At 36.6% G+C, this 23,187-nt stretch overlaps 2 protein-coding genes across 4 annotated transcripts in view; one reads left to right on the top strand and one right to left on the bottom strand.

Annotated features, from left to right (window-relative positions):
- Positions 1-1,356: 1,356 nt before the first annotated feature.
- On the top strand, positions 1,357-22,251 carry LOC134535143 (protein N-terminal glutamine amidohydrolase). 3 transcript variants are annotated; one of them, XM_063374097.1, is made up of 6 exons: positions 1,357-1,687; positions 5,473-5,626; positions 6,058-6,203; positions 10,603-10,727; positions 13,201-13,350; positions 21,747-22,251. In XM_063374097.1, exons 1-5 carry the CDS (start codon positions 1,560-1,562, stop codon positions 13,305-13,307), a joined length of 660 nt encoding a protein of 219 aa, XP_063230167.1. In that variant the 5' UTR covers positions 1,357-1,559; the 3' UTR covers positions 13,308-13,350; positions 21,747-22,251. The 3 variants fall into 3 exon arrangements, with proteins under 3 accessions (XP_063230167.1, XP_063230168.1, XP_063230166.1); XM_063374098.1 differs by lacking the exon at positions 21,747-22,251 and adding an exon at positions 18,702-20,688; XM_063374096.1 differs by lacking the exon at positions 21,747-22,251 and having other exon boundaries at positions 13,201-15,585.
- Positions 20,833-23,187, bottom strand: part of LOC134535141 (nascent polypeptide-associated complex subunit alpha, muscle-specific form) — a 45,977-nt gene continuing 43,622 nt past the window's right edge. Inside the window, exon 14 of the mRNA XM_063374092.1 lies at positions 20,833-21,962. Coding sequence (XP_063230162.1) covers positions 21,840-21,962 — 123 coding nt within the window. The 3' untranslated portion in view covers positions 20,833-21,839. The remainder of the gene's footprint in view (positions 21,963-23,187) is intronic.

Raw genomic sequence — 23,187 nt, 5'->3', positions numbered from 1 at the left:
AACAGTCTAACCCTGTAGTTCAATTGAATTATAGTGATACTAAAATTACAGAAGCAAATAGTGTTAAATTTTTAGGCTTGCATGTAAACAATACCTTGTGTGGCAAGGAACATATAGTTAAAATGATACCTAAACTATGTTCAGCTTGTTTCGCACTTCAATCGTTATCAGCAACTGTATCTGTTTTTTATTTAAAACAAATATATTTTTCGTTTTTTCATTCTGTAATGTCATATGGGATAATTTTTTGGGCATCATCACCCTATGCTAATGATGTTTTTTTACTACAAAAAAAATTATTAGAATAATGTCTAATGTTAATCACTATGTTTCTTGTAGACCATTGTTTAAGAATCTAAGGATACTTACTATGATGTGTCAGTATATATACTCATTAATTAATTTTGTAGTTAAAAATAATGATAGTTTTGATAATAACAGTGCAATACACACTTATGACACCAGAAATAAATCTGACTTGCATGTGCCAAGTAATAATACATCAAGGTATCAAAAAGGTGCACTGTACTCTGGCATAAAACTTTTCAATGCACTCCCTCATAAACTAAAAGCAATCTCCCATTGCAACCCAAGACTATTTAAAGTTCTACTCAAAAACTATTTATTAGAAAATTCATTTTATACATTAAATGAATATTATAATAATGTTTAGAATAACTTATGATGATTTGTTTGTATATTGATGTATTTAATATTTTTGTTTTTAATTAGTACTAATTTGATGTGATATTATGATTTAATTAATTTGATTGTTTGTATTGTTCATTTTTGTTGACTTTATTGACATGTTCTATATTCTTTTAAGAATCTGTTGAACGAATTTTGGAAATAAAAAAAATCGTAAAATGTTAGGTTATCAATGCTGTAATCGCAAAATTATATTGTTTTTTTAAGTCGATACTATTTCTTTGGGTGACAATTAAAGTCTATAAAATTTATTCCAGAATATTTGTGCTATTATAGAGATTTTTTTTTTTTGGCACACCGTTTCGCTCGATATGTCCCTCGCCCCCTCGGTGTTCATGTAAGAGAATATAAAATGGGTTATTGCTGCCACACGGAGACGACTTCGGCACCAACGCACCAAAGAAATTTAACTTGAAAAACGACTTCAAGCAGTTAGAAACATTGTACTAATTGTTGCAACCAAACATTTTACAAGCTTTTCCAATCCATAATAAATAATTACAACTGCATAAAAAGGGAAAAACCGTACATTAAAAATTGCCAAAGAACCCTAATCGCAAATGAGCTAATGCTGTAGTATCAGGCGCTGCCAATAGAATGCGCTGCGTATCGTGTACCCGTTTCTTCAACGACTTTCGTATATTGTCCTACTACAATATTCGGTAGAGATGTCAACAGTTCTCTAATGGAAGTCTAGTTGGAATTGTGTAGAATTGGTGTGTAGGTTTGAGGTAGTGTGTTTTGGTGAAGAATCTGGACTTCGAAATTATTTAATGGCTACATTTTCTTGAAGGTTTGTTTGACAAACATTGGGTTGCTACAGAACATATTAAAAACGTTCGAATCAAAATATGGCCTCCATGCCTCAGTCAAATAAGTTGCAGAGACAAGACACAGGCATCACGCCGCTCTCGACAACTAAACCTTTGATAACCTTATTCCCTCAGAAATCAGATTGTGTCTACACACCATGTTACTGGTAAGTATTACGACTGTCGTAGTTTTTAAATTTGCGATTTTAGGGGCAATAGGCGGTTTTTGCATGCGGGAGAACCTCTGCAATGAGATCAATATGTGCGCACGAGCCCATGCGTGTTGCGCGCAGTGATGGCGTTATCTTGCGTTTATTAAATTATGTTTTTTTCTCTTTATATTAAAATGCAGTATTTGTATTCACTAAATTCGTGCTACATTTTGTTGTACGGCTCTCAGTGGATGCCCTTATTGACAGATTTTTTTTTTCGTTTTAGGATTAGGCCTACTATATTCAATTGTTAGTGTACTTTTTCTTTTTTTATTGCTTTATTTGTCTAGCATTAAGATAAAAAAAACTAAAAAAACTAATGCCGTTTTTTGGAGAGGATTATGCTGAATAAGTATCAAGAGCTTTTTAAAATTTCTCCTTTATTTGGTAATAGGGTTGAGAATTTGATATTGGGGTAAAGTCCTATAAATATTATCTGGTTGTAGTTTTTTACAAAAAAAATTCCTAAGTACAGGAACATGGTATTTGTTTCTTATTGCATACGTAGTTGTATTTTAACATAAAATATTAAAATAAAGAAAGGAATTGGATGTTTGGTGATGCAGAGCTGTATAGTTGGGAGGAGGACAAAGGAGAAGGCATACTCCACATTGGTCAGGCCAATGTTGGAGTATGCGGCGGCGGTCTGGGACCCCTACCTGGTGACTGAGGTGAAGGAGCTGGAAGGGGTGCAGCGCAGAGCGGCTAGGTGGGTGATGGGAATGTGGAGAAGGAGGGAGGGGCAGGATGGGAAACTGCATAGCCCAACGGAAATGATTAAGGAGTTGGGGTGGGAAACGTTACAGAGGAGAAGAAGAGTGGAAAGGTTGGTCAGGATGTTCAAGGTGCTGAAGGGGGAAGGGGGATGGGGGCAATTGGGAAGCAAAGTACATAGAGGGGAGTACAGAGGACGAAGAGACCACAGATGTAAGCTCCAGAGGGTGTGGAGGCGGACAGAGAGAGGGCGGAACACCTTCCTGGTGAGGACGGGGAGGGAGTGGAATGGGCTGGGGGAGGAAATGGTGGAGGTCAGGGATGGGAGGGAGCTGAGGAGAAAGCTGATGGAGGGGGGGGGGGGGAGAGGGGAGTGAGTGGGAGTTCTTGCCACCGGGTGAAAGCCCAATTGCAGGTTAATAAGTAATAATAATAATAATAGTTACCTAAATATATTTTATTTTGAAAACATTTATAAAACTTTGAATGATACTGGGTAAAGTTTCCGTATCGCATATCCAATTTTATACCTTAATCCTGATGGCATGATCCTGTATATGGTAATATTCTTACAGTGCTGCTTGTCCGTGAAGTAATAATGAAATTCCCAAAATACTAATTTCTGGACACTAGATACATTACTGTGTTTATCCTAGAAACGGTGTTTCTATATTCCTGCTGGGTTCTGAGAAATCACAGTTATTAGGTTACACTACAATACCTGTGCATTGACGCGGCTGCCGCTATATTTTTTTTTTTTTCCATTTGGGTCTGAGTGTGTTTATGATTTGGAGAACTTTAGTTAACTCTCCATTAGTTGCGGCTCTAAAAGTGTCAGATTGGTCATGGCGATCTGACACAAGTAATCTTGTCTTGGCTTTTCCACGGATTTAAAAAAAAACTACGAAAATACAATTTTCCAATACTAAAAATAAAAACATTCCTGTATTTACCCTAAAAACAGCGTTAATAAATACTTAATAGTTCATTAGAAATCACACTTTCAACTTACATTACAATATCTGTGCCTGGACGGTGCCCCTGCCTTTTATTGTTACCCACACGAGTTTCTATGTTTATTATGGAGAACTGTAGTCAACGGAGGTATTTTTGTTTTATAATAAAAGTAGTCAATATGATGGCCAATTGCAGTTGTAGGAAATACTATGTAATTTTTATATTTTCTGTTTTTTGATTGTTTGTCCAAATATCATTGAATTAAGAAAGTATTTTTTATCCTTTTTTTTTTCCATGAAAAACAGTGCAAAACTGCAATGGCGTATGTCCAAAAAACTGCATTAAATCAAAATTCCCCATTGCACTAATCATTTGAAGAATGTATTAAACAAGTGTTTCGGGGAAGTCCCCAGCTAAGTGAATATGTATGTAAGCTAGGTAGTTTGCTTGTGTCTCGTCAGTCGTTCAAGTACTGTGCCGGAAGGATGTGTGGGGCAGTGGCTCACATATATCATGAGGCTATAAGGGCGGACAATTTCATGCCTGGGTGCTGGGGTCATGCTGTGATTAAGTTATAACAAGTATTTTTTTTTTTCAATTTTCTGACATTTTTAGTTAGAATTTCTAGGCTCCAGACGTGTGGTGTAGGCCCGGCTGGTCTGCTGGTCTACCAGGATTTATTCCCCACTGGCTGCAGTACCCGGCGTTGCCCGGGCTGAACACAGGGTGAAGGGGATCTTTTTCGAATTCAGATGTAGTTAGTAATTGTCTTCTTAATTTGAATGTCAAGTGTGCAAAATAATTTATACCACTTTCAGATCCCGACAGATGTTGTTCTGCCAGTGTATAGTTATTTACCTGTATATATCTAAAAATTGGTGGTCTGTATGTAATATAGACTCTATAAAGCACTATAGAAAAAAGTTGAAAAATAAGAGATTACTAATATTGAAAAGATTCCATTATCTAGCTAATGCTCGGCAGGCATTGCAATGCCTCATTCAGTTTGGTTTTGTAACATGTTTGAAGTAGTTACACATATACAAATCATCTATCCATCTCTCTAAATATATATTTATCTCTATCTACATCTGTATATCTATGTATCACTCTATCTCTATTTATCTATTTATATCTACATATATACCTCCCACTATCTCTATCTTTTCTATATATAAATCTCTATATAACTATACATCTAACCCATTTCATTCACTATACCTCGCTCTATATCAACTTATCTCTCTCTCTCTCTCTCTCTATATATATATATATATATATATATATATATCACTATCTCTGTCTCTCTTTTATATTTAAATAAATTGTGTCATGCCTGCGCACTTATACAACAAAAACAGACAAAGTGCCACTATATAATATGAAATAAACACATTTTTAAACAATTAGAGCTCCAACTATTGCAAAATAGTTATACTGTCTCAGAAACCTTCACAGGCATGCACATAACTCGCCAAAATTTCATAGCAATCGGATCAATTGTATAGGAATGCATACAGCACAAACAAACAAAAATTAAAGACATGACAATTGCATCAAACGATGGTGCGTCTAAAATTCAAGGCAACTCCATCTATTGACGAAGTTAAGAACAAAACTGTTATTAGCGCCTTTTTTTTCTAGCCGCTGCGAGCTCCACTAAGTGGGCTGGTCACACCAAGGAAAAAAATATGAATTTGCCAGACCTCACTATGTGTATGATCGTGTGGCAGACACAGAAAAATGACACTCACTCACTATTTGTATGTCTATGACCTATGATTTTTTTCTGTTATAAAATGAAATTGTCACTTTTTCACTCCCTTAGGGATGAAATTTCATTTTAATATATGGTCTATGTGTTAATCCAGGTTATGACCTCACTGTAGGCCAAATTTCATCCAGATCCGTTCAGCCGTTCTGGCGTAATTGAGTAACAAACATCCAAACTTTTACATTTATAATATTAGTGGGATGTATCGTCGTGCCTAGACGGTGGAGTCGCTAGGGAAGGCGTGGAACAGTGAGTGTTGCAAGTGGCGAGGGAGGGAGCTCGGGCCGTGTTGCAGCGAGGAGAACGTGTGGAAGCTGTGCCAGGGGGCCAGCCAGGCGCACCCCTCGGAGCTGCAGCACTGCCACGTGGTGTTCGTGTCCAACGACCGGCGCACCGTGCCGCTGTGGCGTCAGCGAGCCAGCCAGGATGAGGACAAGCCGGTCATCTGGGTGAGTGCCCCGTCCCTTGTCCATTCAATGAAATTAATGTTCAAACACATTTTGCTGCTCGAGAGAAATTTAAGTAAATTAAAGAACTTCTAATTTTTTAGTCATTTAAAAATGCAGGTGTTCAATAGTAAATTTTTTTTGGTAGTAGTATCTTCCAATATTAAAAAACATAATTGATTAGTCTACCTAAAGACTTTTAAAAACCACCTTTGAATTTTAGTTATTTGAATTGGTGACTTTGTATGTTCCAAAAAATAAAAACAATACTGGTCAACCAATAGCGAGGTGTAAATAGATCATTGCACACACAAAGACTCGGAGATCTCTCATTTCCCTTCGGTTGCCGCGAGATGTCGGACAGTCGCTCGGCGTCCTTGAACTGCATGTGGTGAGGTGGAGAGGTGGAGAGGGCATACTCGTGTTTGTTTCAGGATTACCATGTGTTGTTCCTGTACAACCCTGATGACAGATGCGTGGTCTACGATCTGGAGTCGGAGCTCCCATTCCCCACGCATTTCCACAAGTACGTGACCGAGACGTTTCGCACAGACCACATTCTCAAGCCTGAATACTTCAGGTGAGTCGCAGCGCTGATAACAGATGTGTGTTTCGTGAAGACCATGGTAGTTTAATTTGTAAACCTGGGGTCTTTTCTCAAATTTTTTAAAATTGGAAAAGCTGGAAAAAGTCAGGAATTTAAAAGACGTTAGCGAATTACAGAGAGGTGCACTGCGTGTGCCTCCAGCACCCAGTTTGTTGTAACTACGGCCGTGTCACGAGTACCAGTCGGGCCTCCGCGGCACGGCTTGCACCATGTCTCACGAGCGCCGTGCGAAGTAAGGCATTTCCTATTGCTTGCTGCCTTACACCACAGTTCCATGGTTTTAGTCATGATGCATGGACTGCATCTTTAAATGTCGAGAAGTCAAGTATTCGTGAATAAATGCATGAGCTGGCACAAGTATTCAAGTTGTCATTTGGCAGCAGGATGACAGAACAATTTTTCATTGAGCTTTCTCAGCCACATAATAATTATATTGCATGGGGAAGGTACAGTGGTGCAAATATCAAAGTAAATCTAGAAAATATTTAATTTTGATGACTATTTGTTGGAGTTCAAGTACACACTCCAGATAAGTGACAGGTTTGCAACATTGATGAGACAATTCCAAACATGATGCATATGGCTTGCTCTACTAAGTGTATATAGCAGCGATGGTATTAGTTGCCTTCATTAACTTTGCTTGTGGCAGCATCACATGGCGTGGTCGTTCTTCTCAACTGCCGGCAGTGCTAGTGCTAGCAACTACATTGTCTGGTTCTGCCTGAGAACTTACGTCACCCACCCAAAGTACCAGTGTTCTGGGGGAGTTTTCATTAGCCATGCACTATTTAGAGCAACATTTGGGAACAAATTAAATTATTTTCTAAACAAATTATGAACTTGGAAGCATATACATGTTTAATTTATAGTTTGATGTTTTCGTTATTTGCATGGAAACCAATGGGAATTAATTTTTTGTGTGTTTCATGTGACTACCCTCTCAGGAAAGTATATTGTAATTATTCATTGGAGTCAACAGCCTTATGCTGTTCAGATAAGGCAGGAAGCCTAAAAAATTTACTACCAACAGTTGGTTAGTACTGGAGCTCATGTGGTTGAACCTTGTTAAGTTGGCCTTCTTTTACTCGGTTATCTGAATAACCAACACTTATTTAGGGCTAGCTGCACCATTGTGGTCTTCGTTCTGCGATATGATTACTGAGGCTACACGAAAATCAGCTTGTATACAAAAATTATCATATCTACAATTCCAGTGTACTTTACTTGGCAGTTATTTGAATGATGGTGAAAATGTGAAAAGCTAACAATTATTAAAATTTAAATATTACAAAAATCTTCAAGTATCGTATACCCAAAAATTATACTTCTTAAACAATGTACTGGGGCCCGTTACTTTACGCCGTACTAACATTTACCAGGCATTGCATACTAACAAGTAACACAGGGCTACCAGGATAAAATACATAGCAGAAACTTATAAAATACTTATATCTACATTAATATAAATAAAAATGTATATATATTGAAAAACCTTTTTTCAATGCTGCTAGTGATTATTTAAAGACAATAAGCCTATCTGTTTTAAGACAAATATTTTTTTAACTTTTTTTAAATGTTTAAAAAAAAAAAAGCTACTTAAAACTAGATTCACGTAAAAGTCTTTAAAGACTGCGCGCAAAACAATGTCCAGGCTGGTTTTCATAATTTGAAAATACTTTGCATAAAAAAGAATGATAGTTTTTATCCGCAAAACGTTTCTGAACATTTGTAACATCTGTTGCTTGCAAGCTGGCAGTGTGTGCCCCTCTTCCAGTCAACTTGGGCCGTCATGCACGTCGGCTCATAAACTATGTGTTTTTCTCAACTCAAGATTCTTACAAAACACGTGTGTTCTTGAAAAGTATCTGGACTAGCTTTACTCCAGTTCCATGGCCACTGAAACTTAAATTTGCAAGCGCAGTCTTTAACTAACTGCAATATGGCCGTAACTGTTTTATTTTTGATTCAAAAAACTTAAAGAGTTAATAATAATCATCATAATTCTGAGTATTGCCATAAATGTGATCATTTTGTGTATCGTAAATGATTTAGTTTTCTTAGTTCACATCGTATAAAAATACAAATTTAATAAAACATTAAATAGTTTGTAATAATTTAATAATTTTTGCCTGTATTTTACATTTTCTTTTAAGGTGCCCAAAATATATTAAGAATTTTTAATATATTTTATCATCGCTATCTTTTATTCAATTTGTTAAAAATACTCATTTCATTCATTGAATGTTCCAAGGGAACCAGTGTAATTACACATAAACTGTAAACAGTACTGCAAAATCTTACATTTCACAGCTTTTTTTCACATATGAAATAATTTTTTACACTAAAATTAATGCCCAGAGGAGACCTGATAGCGATTAAATAAGAGGTCTCAGAACTGCTTTGCCTCACTAGTAGCCGGCCATATTAATTGTAAATGTTTATGTTTGAGAAATAATAGAATTAATTGGTATTTTTCACAAGTAAACTAACCGTATTTATAATAATTCATCCAGAGAAGCTGTTGCAAATGCCAGCACATCTATTGCAACTAATATGTAATTGATACGTCATATGTTTTATACATGTTCAGTGTCACCTGAAGTTGCCTGAACTCAGCTCTGAAAGACGAATACATTTTTCTTTAATATAATCTTAATATAAATTTCTTCTCTCTCTTGAACATAACAATTCACTTCCTAGAATTTTAAAAATGTTAACTTTCCACTGGTGCCCAACTTAAGCATTAACTCATACAGTCTACTGGGGTTGCATGTAAGATATGTGATAGTGATGGGCTCGTCGATTCTTGGTGCTTGATTCCACCGATCCTACCTGGAATCGGAACCGTAGATTCCCAGTTGTAAGGTGGAATTGTATCAGATTTAGAATGATAGGTCGTAATTACTGTCGATAATTTGGATGTAAAATAGAAGGTCGTAATTACTGTCGATAATTTGGATGTAAAATAGATTAACATCAATTGATTCTTGCCACATTTGCGTATTTTCTAGCCAGTAGGCTGGCAATGTTTATGCATTTTGCCTAGCCATGATATAATAATAATTATTAAGAGATCACAACTGCAATCCCCTACATTTATCCGTAACATTGTACTGACCAAAGTTATATTTCTGTACTTGTGGGGAAAACATTGTAAATTTGTTTCAATATAACATCTTTATTTCATAAATACAACATTGCCTTTTCTCTCCACTCGTTAAAATAATATATTTCCAGCGCCGGCGAACAATCATGACGCCATGTTGAAGTAAATAATTAATGCAGGCTGGCCAACCGTGTTATTCATAAATATTTAATTTTTCTTTTTTTTTTTTAATCTTTTATATACCAAAGCTAATTTTTCGTTGTATATTTTATGTATGTTTAGTTTAACAGAAGTTATTTAAATATTGGTATTATGTGAACTTAAGTCATTAAATTGAATACCAAAAATGTATTTTTGTGCATAACATGTTCCTTCGTGTGCGTAAACAAATTTTTGTACAAAATGCACAGTTTTCACTTTTGTGTTGGTGTTTAATTTTCTGTTACCACGATATCTTACGTTATTATTAAATCTAATTTGAATTTGAATTAAGTTAAACAGAAAATATCTCAAAAATCTGTGTTTTAATTTCAATGTAAACGTTCGCTGACTGAAATCAATTCAAACAGAACAATCAGGACTGTTAAAATCATGGCTGGAGAGAGATTAATTCCACAAGAACACAAAATATGAAAATAAGGTATTTTGATAAGTTTTAATTAAGTATTTTGCAATACTTGTAAGCTTTTCAAATGTAAATTTTTGGAAAATGTATGTATATTTAGAATTAAGTGTTATTCTTTAGGTTAACCTTATACTTGAATTTACATAATTTTATTTAGAAAGAAAGTAGTGAATTAAAACCTGAATCGAACCTGGAATCGAGGGAAATTGTGGAATTGGAATCGAATAAATGTGGAATTGACCCATCCCTATTATGTGAATAGCATATTTATATTAATCTCTGATACACGCTATAGAATCATTCAATGAGTCCAGTTTTAAAAAAGTATTGAAGTTATTTAGTTTTTTTATAGGAAGTTAATCCCAACTAAAGTTAAGGGAAGTAGTTTTGCGTAAATGTGGGTTTTCTTTATTCCGGCTTGACTCTGGTCCAAATTTATCTGACCTAAGGAGGTTCTATTACTACCTTAACCCACTCAGGATTCAAACCTGGAACCTTGGTGCTAAGCTTATTTCTATTCCATTTTGGTTACTGTGTCTGTTATAATCTTGCCGAGTGCTGCAAGTCCCCGGCTCTTGTTATCGTACGTATCCGTCAGCGATGGCCTCGCTGAAGTGTGTTGTGTGCGCTCGGCTCTGCAGATACTTCAGAGTGCTGCCCGCCACGCTGTTCCTGCAGCACTTTGCGTCTGACCGCCGCCACATGAAGCGTGCAGACGGCTCGTGGGTGCACCCGCCTCCGGAGTACCCTCCCATCAAGACGGCAAGTGAGTCCTTCACCCCGTCCCCAGCATGATGGCCACTCCGTGTTGTCCCTCGTCTTTTACAAAGAAAATATAATTCTGTGATCAATTTTTCTCCTGCTCTCCTTCAACTCTCACTGTGCGTTCTCAAAAAAAATAGCGAAACACTCCGTGGCACCCTTTACCGCAGACACCGGGCAGAAGTTTTTCAGACACTGTGCATTACAGTCATGTTGAAGCAACGTGGCCCTTAAGTTCATGAAAAATGAGCATGAGTACACTGAACAGTATCACCAGTTACGAGTGTGAGGTGCGTGCCAATATGCCTAGGCTTGCAAAATAATTTGGCTCTCACCAAAAAAACCTTCATGGTGTAGCTGTAAGTGTTAAAGCTCTTGCGCAAATTTACTACTGTAAAATAAACCTGACAAGAAGTCAGTAGGAAGGTCTTTATCGTAGCTATAAACACATACCAACTTCTTGCCGGCCAAAGCCTTAAGGACGACAGTTTGTGCCCTGGTGTAACGACGGCTGCTCTCATCATCTCGGCTGTTGGGGGCATAGCCCTCCAGTAGGCCCCTTGCGTGCGCCGCTGTCCTTGGAACAACCTCCACGGGTTCTTTTTACACAACGCTTATGAACTGTTAATTTACAAACAAACAACAAAACAACTAAGAAAAAGATTTAGTTAAAAAAAATTACTTATTTTAAACATAGGATATGATGGGAATGTCACAGTGGCAATATTTGTCCAAGTAAAGGATGATGAAGAGAGGGCATGTAGTAGTTGGATGTTACAATTACTTACCAGTGTGAGCAAAGAGAGCATGTAATGTTGCTGTGATATACAGGATAATTATAAAGTCCATGAAACATTACATAAAATCGGTACAGCGAAATGGAAAAGAATAACGTAACAAATTATATACCGCGTGAAAGAACAACTCTCAAAGTTTTTTTGAATGTAGCACCAAAAAGCTATTTTAAAAAACAACCGACAGGGGCGCTAGTGCATGTAGTTGCTGAAAATGGCTGTGAACCAGGCAGCGAAAGCCTTTTGTGTGCTTGAATACGCCCGTAGCGAATCGGTAGTGAGTGTCCAAAGAGCTTTCCGTGGAAAGTTTAACAAAACACCACCAGTTTACAATAGCATAATGAAGTGGTACAAGAAATTCGAGGAAGACGGCTGTTTGTGCGACACAAAACGGTCGGGTCGGCCAGGCGTGTCACAACAGACGGTGGATTGTGTACGGGACGTGATGGTGTGGAGTCCCAAGAAGTCAACTTATCGGGCTAGTGCAGAATTGAACATCCCTCAGCCAACAGTGTGGAAAATTCTTCCTAAGCGATTAAGAGTGAAGCCGTACAAATTTCAGCTTTTGCAAGCCATCAGCCATTATGACAAATTGCTCCAACTGCAGTTCTGCATTGCCATACAGAACCGTCTTGAAGAGATGACTTTGCAAGCAAATTAATCTTCCGTGACGAAGCCACTTTTCATCTCTCAGGAAGAGTCAACTGAAACAACACACACATATGGGGGACAGAGAATCCACATGCAACTCTCGAACACGTCCAGATTCGCCAAAAGTTAACGTGTTCTGTGCCATGTCAAACAAGACAGTTTATGGCACCTTCTTCGCTGAGAGAACTGTCACTGGTATCACTTACTTCGACATGCTGCAATTGTGGCTTATGCCACAACTTGAAGCTGATAGCAGGGACTTCATCTTCCAACAAGATGGTGCTCCACATCGCTGGATGGGCCGTGGGGCGGCCGCTGACCAAGTGCTACTCCCGTGGCCACCACGATCACCGGACTTGACACCTTGCGATTTTTTCTTGTGGGGATACATTAAGGATAGTATTTATGTTCCACCTCTACCACAGAACCTTGACGAATTGAGACACCGCATCATAGCAGCTGCTCTTACCATCAGTCCTGATATTCTGGGTCGGGTATGGGCAGGATTGGACTATCGATTAGATGTGTGTCGTGTGACGCAAGGTGGACACATAGAACATTTATAACTAGTGAAAAAAAAAAAACTTTGAGTGTTTTTCTTTCACGTGGTATATAAGTTGTAACATAATTCTTAGCCATTTCACTGTACCGATTTTTTGAAATGTTTCACGGACTTTATAATTACCCTGCATTTGTAATTTAAAGTTTTATTGGTGTGTAACATCCATGTTGCTGCAGTCTGTGGCGAATGGCATGAATCGAAGTTCACAAAGACAAAGGGAATGCATTAATGAATTTTAACAAGATGGGCAGTATTTTAATCAAATTCCTTGACAGAAGTAAGGTCCAAAGCAGTGGTTTAATATTTTTAAAAGTCTTTTTACGCTTTTATTGGTGCTGTTTCATTATAGAGTTTTAAATTTTGGTCTGCTAATCAATAGTTGGTTCAATAGTCCATGCAGCTGCTCCGGCAGCTAGTTGTAGTGATTGTTGGCCAGCGTGGACCAGACGTGCGTGGTGTTTGTTCGGCAGCGTCGACGCACAACCTGGAGGACTTTGTGAGCATGGATCCCACGCGCGGGCACGGCCAGGTGCTAAACCTCGCGCAGCTCGTCAAGAAGTTCTACCAGCAGCCGTAGACGTGCCGGCCCCACGCACGCTGGCAACTCTGCTGGTTAGAAGGTAACTTAGAATAAACTCACCTTACTATCTTAGCAATTCTTTGCTTGTAATTTTGTTTTCCATCCAAGTTTGTCGTGAATTATTATTGCTTGTGAAAATGCGAAGTTTTTATAACTATTTGCCACATATTATGTGATAATTTAAAAAGGGTAATGTAAATACAATGTAGGGTAGGTGGTGTTTCATTTCTAGTCACATTGTCTGATTTAATGCACGTTCTCCTGTGTTAAAGTTGTGTGATATTAGTGATCTCGTTTTGTTGTTAATTTATTATAGTGTCTTCAAGGAAATGTTGATATAAATTAATTACGAATTTAATAATAAAATTTGATGTTTGTATGAACATGTGGGGAGCTTTATGGTCTACATTTTCAATGCAATTTTAGTATGTCAACACAAGGTGATAATGTGTTTACATGATTAGTATTGTTATTATCTAAACATTATTGTATTGTATTGTTACAATAATTTTATAGTCTGAAGTTTACATTTCTATGTTGTGTACAAGTGATGCCGATTGTAGTGAGTATTCTTGCATTGTTTGTTATTTTGTGCAGCAAGTTCTATAGTTGATTGTGTGCACTAGAAAGTCTTTTAAGTAATGTGGTTTCTGTTGAATTTGAAGTTTATGTTCGGTTCTCTTATGCGTATGTATTTAACTACGGACGAGTGGACCAAGTATTGGGTGCTGTCTCGCTGATGTGGATTGCATTTTTTTTTATCTGTTGACAGTACAAATCGACTGCTTTCTCTCTGCAGTAAAAAGTTGTGATTGTAGGTAGTTTTATTATTTCAAATAATTGTTGTAGGTGCAGTAATTTTATGTTGTGTATTCATTCGTTCATTCGTTCACAGCAAATCATTAAGGCCTTCAATGATTTTATGCCCTTAATGCTCGGTCTTAAGAATATTTTGGCCTGTTTTTTATTGGGGGGGAGGGGGGGGGGGGTTTGTGTTTTCAGTACATAGAGGAAAATATCCCTTTCCCCCACCACCAGACCAGGAACCAGTCCCTGGGACTGACGGCTCAGGCTCCACCCCGCGGAGACGTGCCTGAGCAGTGGAGATACAGCAGTTAGGCTTCAACTGCACGTTTGCCTGTCATATTTCATATTTACCCGCTAACGACTGAACAGTTTTTTTTAGTAATATTCAGATCGTTATTGCACCCAGAAAACAGGTCTTCTTGTCACGCTCAGTTCAATTATGCTTACATATGTATTGTTCTTCAGTTTTTGTAAGAAAATCCTGCATTTGTCGTATTGGCACATGATGAAAAGTTAAGGAAGATGTAGTTCACGCATAAAAATTACTGATACACACACCAGAACTTATTATGAATCATAGCAGTTGAATTTGTAAATGCCATGCTAAAATTGATTAAACTCAGTAATTGGCAAACATAGAAAGGGGCATTCCAATAATGCAATGGTACCAAAAATATGTGCCTAACATGTGCACTGAGATAAAGCACAATTGTCGCTCAGAAATGTCGAGAAATTGGATGATCTCAGACAGTCACGTGAGCCGACCACATGTAGCCAATCAAGAGGAGGATTAACTGAGCTATTATAATTATTATTAAGTATGTTATTAACATTATCATACCAAATATCTGTGATTACAAGACATCTGCTTGCCAGGTTTTAATCTGTAACATACTCATAAAAGGATTTGCCCAAATTCTTTTTTAAAATTTATATTTGAAAATATTTTCATGAGTGAATTAAATTTAAAAAAAAATTATGTTTGATACAGCAAAAAAATATGAAAGCATAAAGAAAATGTTTTATCGCCACTGATTACTTGATAAATAACACAAAACATCTAACATTTATAACTTCAGTCAAATTTAATGAAATTAGTCTGCATAGGCACCTACTCTGTTTTATTTCTATTTACATATAATCATAAGCAAAATATACAATTTAAAAAGATAACACTGATTTGACAATGATTTAACAAAAAATTTACATTTCTAACATTTCTAAATATTTTGTTATAGCCATCCAAAAATGGATTTCCATGAAAGCCCAATTGGAGATAACAAGTCAAAATAATTTCGGGGAGAATTAGTTTAGTAAGAGTATTAGAGTATTAGGCAATTTATTTTGTGGCCATTGAAGAATAAAAGTGTAACTAGATGTGAGTATGGATACGTAATATTAAGTGGCTGAATTTTTGGAACAAAAAACTAGGTTGGGGGGGGGGGGGAGAAATCTGCTTGAATCCCTATATACATGTTAAAGTCATGGCCATGGTACAAAGCAGTTACATCAAAATTCTTTATCAATTCAGTGAGTGACACCCTAGGATAGGTATATTCTATGAAATATTATAAATTGTACACTATGTTAATATAATTTTTATTTGTTCTGATTCTACGAGTGAATTAGTGTATAATTTAATAATGACAATCTGGCACTCCCTTCAGATGGTACAAAGGCAAAATTAGAAATTTTGAAGAATGAGTGTTAAATGTATGCAGTAATTTAAATTCAATATCCTGTAGATCTTTTTGCAAAGGTTCATTCTAAAATAATGCCATTATGATACCAAAACTGTATGCTTTTCTTTGTTGGCATTACTAAAATTTTACACTGTATAATCCACTCATACATCCGACAGTTTTTTATTGTGTAACAATACCATGAGCACTAAACCATATACATCAAGCATAGTTTCCTGCAGGCTTTTACAAGCCAAACTACTGCACATCGAGTCAATAATTCAGTCAGTTGTAGTAGGTAATTGTGACCACTTCATGCTGAAGGGTGAAAATAGGGGTGGGTACCTAATACACACGTGCAAGCTTGCAAAAGACGGAAAGTTTATACGTACATTTATGTATACATGGGATTCAAGAACAAGATTTACAATTAAAAATTTTATTTAAAAATTTTTTTTTCCATCCAGTGTCTTTATTAGCTATAGAGAAATGAAGTGTTAGTTGTACAGATCAGGTATTTAATTTTTGATAGTGGGTTTCCTGTATTTGTAAAGTCATTGCTCTTTATTTCCACGAAATATGAGTTTAGGCTGCAAAATTTAAATTAATTGAAAGTTGAGTAAGTTTGGTTTACTATAGGGTGTAGCTAAAATCAAAGAAAGTTGCAAATTGGTCCGGGTGCACACGAGTGCAGTGGGCGCAGTTCTCCGAGCTCGGCGGGAGGGCCTGTTGCCCTGGGTCGAGTGGTGGGGGAACGGCTCCTGTTATCACAACGTAAACTGCAGTTTTACATTACGTTTTACGTAAAAACTATTGTTAGATTGTTCGAATATGCAAAAACCTCTCTCTTGTTTTTCCAATTGTCATGCAATTTCTATAATCTGTATGGGAATAATTTCTTTAAAAAAAGTTTTTTTTTTTTAATTAAGTATTATGAATTTATGAGCACACTATTTTTCAGTTGTGCACTTTTTATCAGTATATTCTTACACAGTAAAAAAATGGTTGTGTTGGATGATACTGCGAGCTACAGGCCATCAGGCCATGCCTGTAAGACCGAGCCTCAAGTGTGGCTGATGGAGTGTGGTCGCATGTGAGGCGCCCGTGGCTCCAGTGGCAAGCACGTGCTAGCAGCAGTGTGCACCATTGTACGGTGCTGTACCCACAAACTAAACACATTTGGTTGCCTGGTTGCCTGCCGTCATCTGCACCGTGCGGTAAGTGTTCTCAGAGCGTCGTGCACTGGGTGCTTCTGGTTTTCAAGGTTTTGTGGCGGGTGAGTGCACAAAGACATATTCACTCACGATTGTGCATCGTTTAGACATTAGCACAATCCAACATTCGTCTTGGTTCTGCTGGCGTGTCTTCCTAGGGCAAACCTCTTAACTTCTTCCAGTTGGCTGGTCTGTCTTCCTTCTTCCTGTCTGTCCCATGTCGCCCCACCATCACTTGCTACAGCTGTACTTCAATAGCACACCATGTCACAAAGTTGTAACTTTTAATGAGTGCAATTTTTTGATTTGTTTCAACAATATTTATTTATTTATTTATTTATTTATAAATTGTGACATGCACACCAACACTCTGAGGAGAGATTACAGGGGTGTGCACGATACAAAAAAAAAAAACACAATACACAAGAGACACCACAGACAAAGGACACAAAACAAACAAAATAATAATATTAATAAACAAAAAATATTAATAAATTCAAAAATACAGAAAATTAGTGGATTAAGAATATTGAAGTGAAACTTTTTACAGCTGGTAGAGTAATATCAGAATTGGGGTAACTTATGAGACTAGGTAACGGAGTTAACGTGTGCAACATGTTTAACCAATATTTCTTGGTGATATGCAGGGTTTTTTTTTTTTTTTATATAAATAAAAGGTTTCAATTAAAACATCTTTACAGCTGGTCACAAATGGCTGTAACAGCACATGTTTTTTTTTTTTTTTTTTTTTTTTTTAAATATACTTTTCAATACTTTTGTAAATTTTTACGTACTACTAGCTAATACTTTTGCATTTCGTAATTTGCAACTTTAAACTCTCAACTCTGAGGTTGGATCCGATGTTAGCAATAGAATCGTGACAATTATTTGTAGAGAGATTTCCAATAGGGTAATTTATCATTTTTTAGCTATTATTACCTAAAAATTTATTTGTAGATTCCATGGAAGACATGGAAAGACACTAGTAAATAAAAGTCTATTTTCAACACATTACTTGTGTTTCATACATCAAGAGTACCGTAAAAGTTTTGTATCCCTATTGTGTGTGAAGTTCAAACATGCATGGCTGCCACAGACCCATGTGTTTAGTTTCAGGTTTCTTCGATAGTAGTAGGAACTGCTTTATGAAACTTGTTATTCCTAAAAGTGTTATTTTTAAATGATGCTGTGGGCCCACGATGCTGTTGATAAAACTGTATCGGGTAGAAAGTTATAACTTTGTAATTGTCTTTGGCAGTGAAATTTGAGATTTGAATGTTGATTGAATTTATTGACTATATATATATTTATTTGTTATTCAGACTGCAATGTTGAAATAATTTTTTGTGTACTATAGTCGATGAATTGTAAAGGTGGCTAACTTGGTAGAGTTTCACTAGTAAAGTTGTGTGCAAACCAGCGTGTAGTTCTATTTTGTGAATTAAAGTTGAACAGTTTGTGTTTCGGCTGTGGGAATACAGTTGGCTTGTTCGATTGTGTTAATATTTAATAACTATTCTTATAAAATACAGTTAGCATAAATTTGAGCTCATATTTCCTGTTTAGTGTTATAACCTTGCACAAGTTATTGTAGTTAATGATATTACATATGTAATCAATTTAAGTGATATTCATAAATATAAGACTGCATTGTTCTGCCTTCTATCTTTGTATCATCTTCTCTACAGGTTATTTTGGTCATAACCAACCATTTCAAGACTACTTACTTCGTAATTTGTTTGTTCAGCCATCGCGTAACGTCGGTGTGAGGGGAAACTTGGCTAGGCGGGATCTGCCGATCTCATTTCCCCAGATGCACTGCATTTCTTCTAAACATCTTCACCCATCTACATTTTGTCAATTATCAGACGTGTGTCACCTTCTCGATCGCACGATTTAACAGCTCCAGGTTTTGTCTTGTTGCCGCATGCGGATGCGTGTTGGAGCCCACCTCATGGCTGTCACGTCATCGTTCACTCGGGAGTGGCACTCCGTGCAGTTGGCAGTGCTGTTGTGTGTGTGCCTGTGTCGTGCAAGGAGAATGCCTCCCGTATGTACACTCGTGAATCATTTGGTATTTGATTCAGCATTTAAGTTTAATGGCTATTCTCTAGGGATAGATCGAGTAAAACTCTTTCACAGAAAAATAATATTGGGAAAAATATGTTAACCTGTATGAAGCTAAGATGAAAATGATGATAAACTATAATTTGTTTTCTGCAAAATTATTACATTATAATTTTATAATATATATGTAACAAATGATTTTAAATTTAAATTTATTAATAAAAAAACTATTAGTATGTTTATACATATCAGTTAGAAAACAAAACCATTCTTGTTTTACTGTTGGAGACAATGCTGAATATGTAGCTTGTTTTTTTTATTATACTTTTACCCCATGCTTTATGAAGTTAGATTATTCTGCCAATTTGTATGAGTATGGCTAACATTTTTACTGTTGACATTTTTTCATTTGTCAACCATTTATGTTTTATTAAAAAACATTCAAGCTGTTTCTTTTTGTGGGCTTTTCCAATTAGTAACATTCAAAAATTTATAGAAATAAAGGTGTAACAAGCCAATTAATATCATACCACACTAGCAAAGGAGTTTTTTTTTTTTTTTACCAAATGCAGTCTAGGTTCTATTTTATTTTCTACCAGTTTGTAACTTATGATTGCGACAAACTTGTCTGCAGCTTATTATGGTGACTTTAGGACAGTTTTAGTATTATTTATGCACATAATGGGGCTAGATTTAAAAAAATTTATCTCTGAAATGAAATAGTAAAGAAACACACAAAACTACGTATGGAAGGGTCTTATCCCTCACCATATTGCAGCATCAGATGTCCAAGCACTTGGCTTAGCTAGCAGCTGTGAGGGAGTGCATTCTTCTTGACACGACAGTGTGAACAGATATTAGCATTTCCCTCAATGTTTCATCACTGATTGTATTATGAGAGTTAATAGGTTTTGTTGACTTGTGCATTCAAAGTCTGAAGGTAGTAACTTCTTGTACTCTGTGTAAATGTTTTAATTGTTCCTTATTTTATAAAGATAAACCTCTTCGGTACACATTTATATATTTATAAACAATTTGTAAATCACCCTGTTTGACCATTCTTGTAAAGTACTTGTGCAGTTTCTAATAATTCATATCTTGTATGGCATGTGTCTATGTACCTAAAATATACACCTATATACATAATTCAATATTCATCCAATTTTTTCTATTACAGTTTTACATAAAAATGTTGGATTGCATTTGTTTGCAAATTCTATTTACAAATGTGTGGACAGTTGTCATGCACGAGTGCACTCGAATTGTTACGAACATTGTTATTGCATTAATAAAGCTTACAAATTCTACTCTGTTTTGTTAATTGGCATGAATGCCCTCCATGTAAAGTAGTACATGTGCATGGCCCATCGTGATAAAACAGAAAATAATGTTTTGCCATGATAAATCCAGAGATCTAAAATCTGCGCAATTAGCCTATTCACATCTTCAAACTCTTGTTATGATATGAACTTTGTTCTGTATTGTAGTTAACTTTTATTATTATTCATATAATTATTGTATATGATCCTCATTTTCTAATGGTTTACAAGTAAGGACATGAATGAATAACAAACATTAAAACTTGCAAATTATCACATTTATATATTAGTAGAATTTATAAACTTACTACTTAGTAATTAAACTTTCAGATTTTCTGAGAAAAACATTTAAAGCAGTTTCAAATCCAATACATTATAAATGATACTGTTTAAACTGTACATAACCAGGTTTCATCAACAATTAAACTTGAAGTAGTTTACATAAAAAAGTTTATTTTTTATAAATACAGTACACTTGTGTTTACAATTTTACACATACAAACTAAAACATTTTTCAATATTGTTCAGCTCGCACAATACTGTCAAGCTACCATGTAGCAGTTCCAACACTTTCATACTTACATGCATCCAGATCTCATGTGAGCAATCCTGAACATCCAGATGGTACGGCTAAACATCGCTGGCATTTTCAATGCCTCTGTGTCGTGAGGTTGGTACAGCTGGGTGCAGAGTTGACAAGCGAATGGTGGCACTGCTGCATTCCATAAGTCTTGTCACTCGTAATGGTATGCTATAAAAAGTTAACCTATAACATATTTGGATTTTTTGGTGAATGTAAAACTTTGCAACAAATATGAATAAGGAACACAAAAGAGAAAATCGTTTTTATTTCCTTTAATATTTTTTTTGAACTCATATTGTGTGTTTCCTACCTTTTCCATGTAACTTACTTAACCCTTGTAGTAATGTACTACAACTCAGCTTAAGTCGGGCCGGCCAGACTGTGCCATTTGCATCCCGAGGGTTTGCACGCGGCCACGATTCAACTGTTCTTGTACAAGAGAAGTAGTGTGTGTGTAGCCGCCTGCAAACCAGCCTGCTCAGCTAAGTGGGTTTTATCTCTAGCATCACAGAATTTGATACTAAGTCTTTCTCTTGTTGAGAAGTGGTTTCATCACACAGTGTGTTGAAGTTCTGATACAATCTGCCAGTTACCTCTGAGAAACCAGTGTTAATCAAAATAATGGTGTTGGTTACCAATAACTAAAATTTCTGACAGTAAATAAATGTTGGTTTTATTGTAAAAACCCAAAAATTTATCCATTTTGTAATTTATGTTTAAAGATGCCTTAAGTTCATTAAAAATTATACTTTTTTTTTTTTCAGTTACACGACAAGACAGGCGAGTTTCAAATGGTTATATCCCAAATGCTTGATGCACTCGGAACTGCACAGCACTGCCAGAGGCGAGGATCACGCTCAATGCCGGTAGTACGGCGACCGGCCGTACGTGCTGAGCGGGATGGCCGTGTGGTGGCTCTTGGTGGCCGTGCCGTACACACTCTGGTCGTAGTCCACGTCGTAGTAGATGCCACTCTGGTTCTGCAACGCAATGTCACTCGTGTACCTTCATGTGTTACACTTGTCTTGGACGTCATGATAGTGCCATTACTGTGTAATACTTGGTTGGTCGTTAATCCAATTTGACATTGAGCTATTTTAAATATGAATTTTAAAAATGAAAACTTGAACCACAATTACATAAGAACTGCATGTATGACTTAATTTTAAAAATTTTTTAATTTATTATAAAGATGATTTTATACAATTCTTTGGACATACGCCATTGCATTTTTGCACTGTATGTCATGGAGAAACTTCAAGAAAAAAATGAAATGAAAACAACAAACCCACAAAGAACAAAGCCTAAATCAGCTGATGTCAAACTTTTAATATCAGACAGTACACAATACAGTAAAACCTTTTTGTTGCAACCCCATTTATTGCCACCACCTCTCTATTACAACCAGATTTCGAGGAACCGTGAAAAAATTTCCGAAAATCCGAAGAAAATCGGACAGAAAATAAGTTTCTTGTGGTGAGTAGCGTGCAACTGCGTTTCTCTTGCCGAGTGCTGTACTGCCGTAGGCAGCGCATATCTAAAAATAGATACCACACTTCCTTTCGACCGCTGTCAGCGCTTGACAACCCCCATTCCACGAATCACTTTATCTGCTTAATTTTAACAAGAGTAAAAATATATTAAAACTGTCAGCAAATTGATAAAAGCTTTATGTGTCCACAAAACAGTGCACAACACTGGCCCGCCAGTTGTTTTCATTCAAAACGTGGCTAAAGAACTTGTATGGATCAGGCTGAAAACATCCAGTAATACGTGTAGTTTATAAGGAATCTTGTTATGAATTGAGATGTTATGTTTTTCGTGTAGATATACACAGCGACCGACTGGATGCACGCCCGCCTCGACTTGTTTTAACTGCCGCAGCGATGGTTATTTTGAAAGCTCAAGCAATTATCTTTTCCCGTGGGTTGACAGAAAAAGGTCGCTTCACCCAGCATAAAAAAAAGAGCTACGCTACTTATTCCCCACCCAGGAAACACACTGGCTGCCGTCTGTCTCGCCCGCATTTATCTTCTAACATTCCACGTCTCACCTCTCGCGCGAGCAATAACGAAGCGACCACGCATTGGGCCGTTTTATGCTTTTTTGGTGACAGCAGCTTGATTTTATTCAGTATACAGTAAGTCCTCGGTTTACGTCGGGGTTACGTTCCTGAAAACCGCGACGTAAATAGAAACGACGCAA

The sequence above is a fragment of the Bacillus rossius genome, chromosome 8 (assembly GCF_032445375.1).
Source record: "Bacillus rossius redtenbacheri isolate Brsri chromosome 8, Brsri_v3, whole genome shotgun sequence".
NCBI classification, from domain to species: Eukaryota; Metazoa; Arthropoda; class Insecta; order Phasmatodea; family Bacillidae; genus Bacillus; species Bacillus rossius.
This window is presented reverse-complemented; position numbering and strand designations above follow the sequence as displayed.

Bases quoted from the DNA above. Each gene is read 5' to 3' on its own strand.
- LOC134535143 (XM_063374097.1), top strand. From the start codon at position 1,560: ATGGCCTCCATGCCTCAGTCAAATAAGTTGCAGAGACAAGACACAGGC. The intron at 5,627-6,057 runs GTGAGTGCCCCG...TGTTTGTTTCAG, and splicing joins AGGACAAGCCGGTCATCTGG to GATTACCATGTGTTGTTCCT. The intron at 10,728-13,200 runs GTGAGTCCTTCA...TTTGTTCGGCAG, and splicing joins CCCTCCCATCAAGACGGCAA to CGTCGACGCACAACCTGGAG.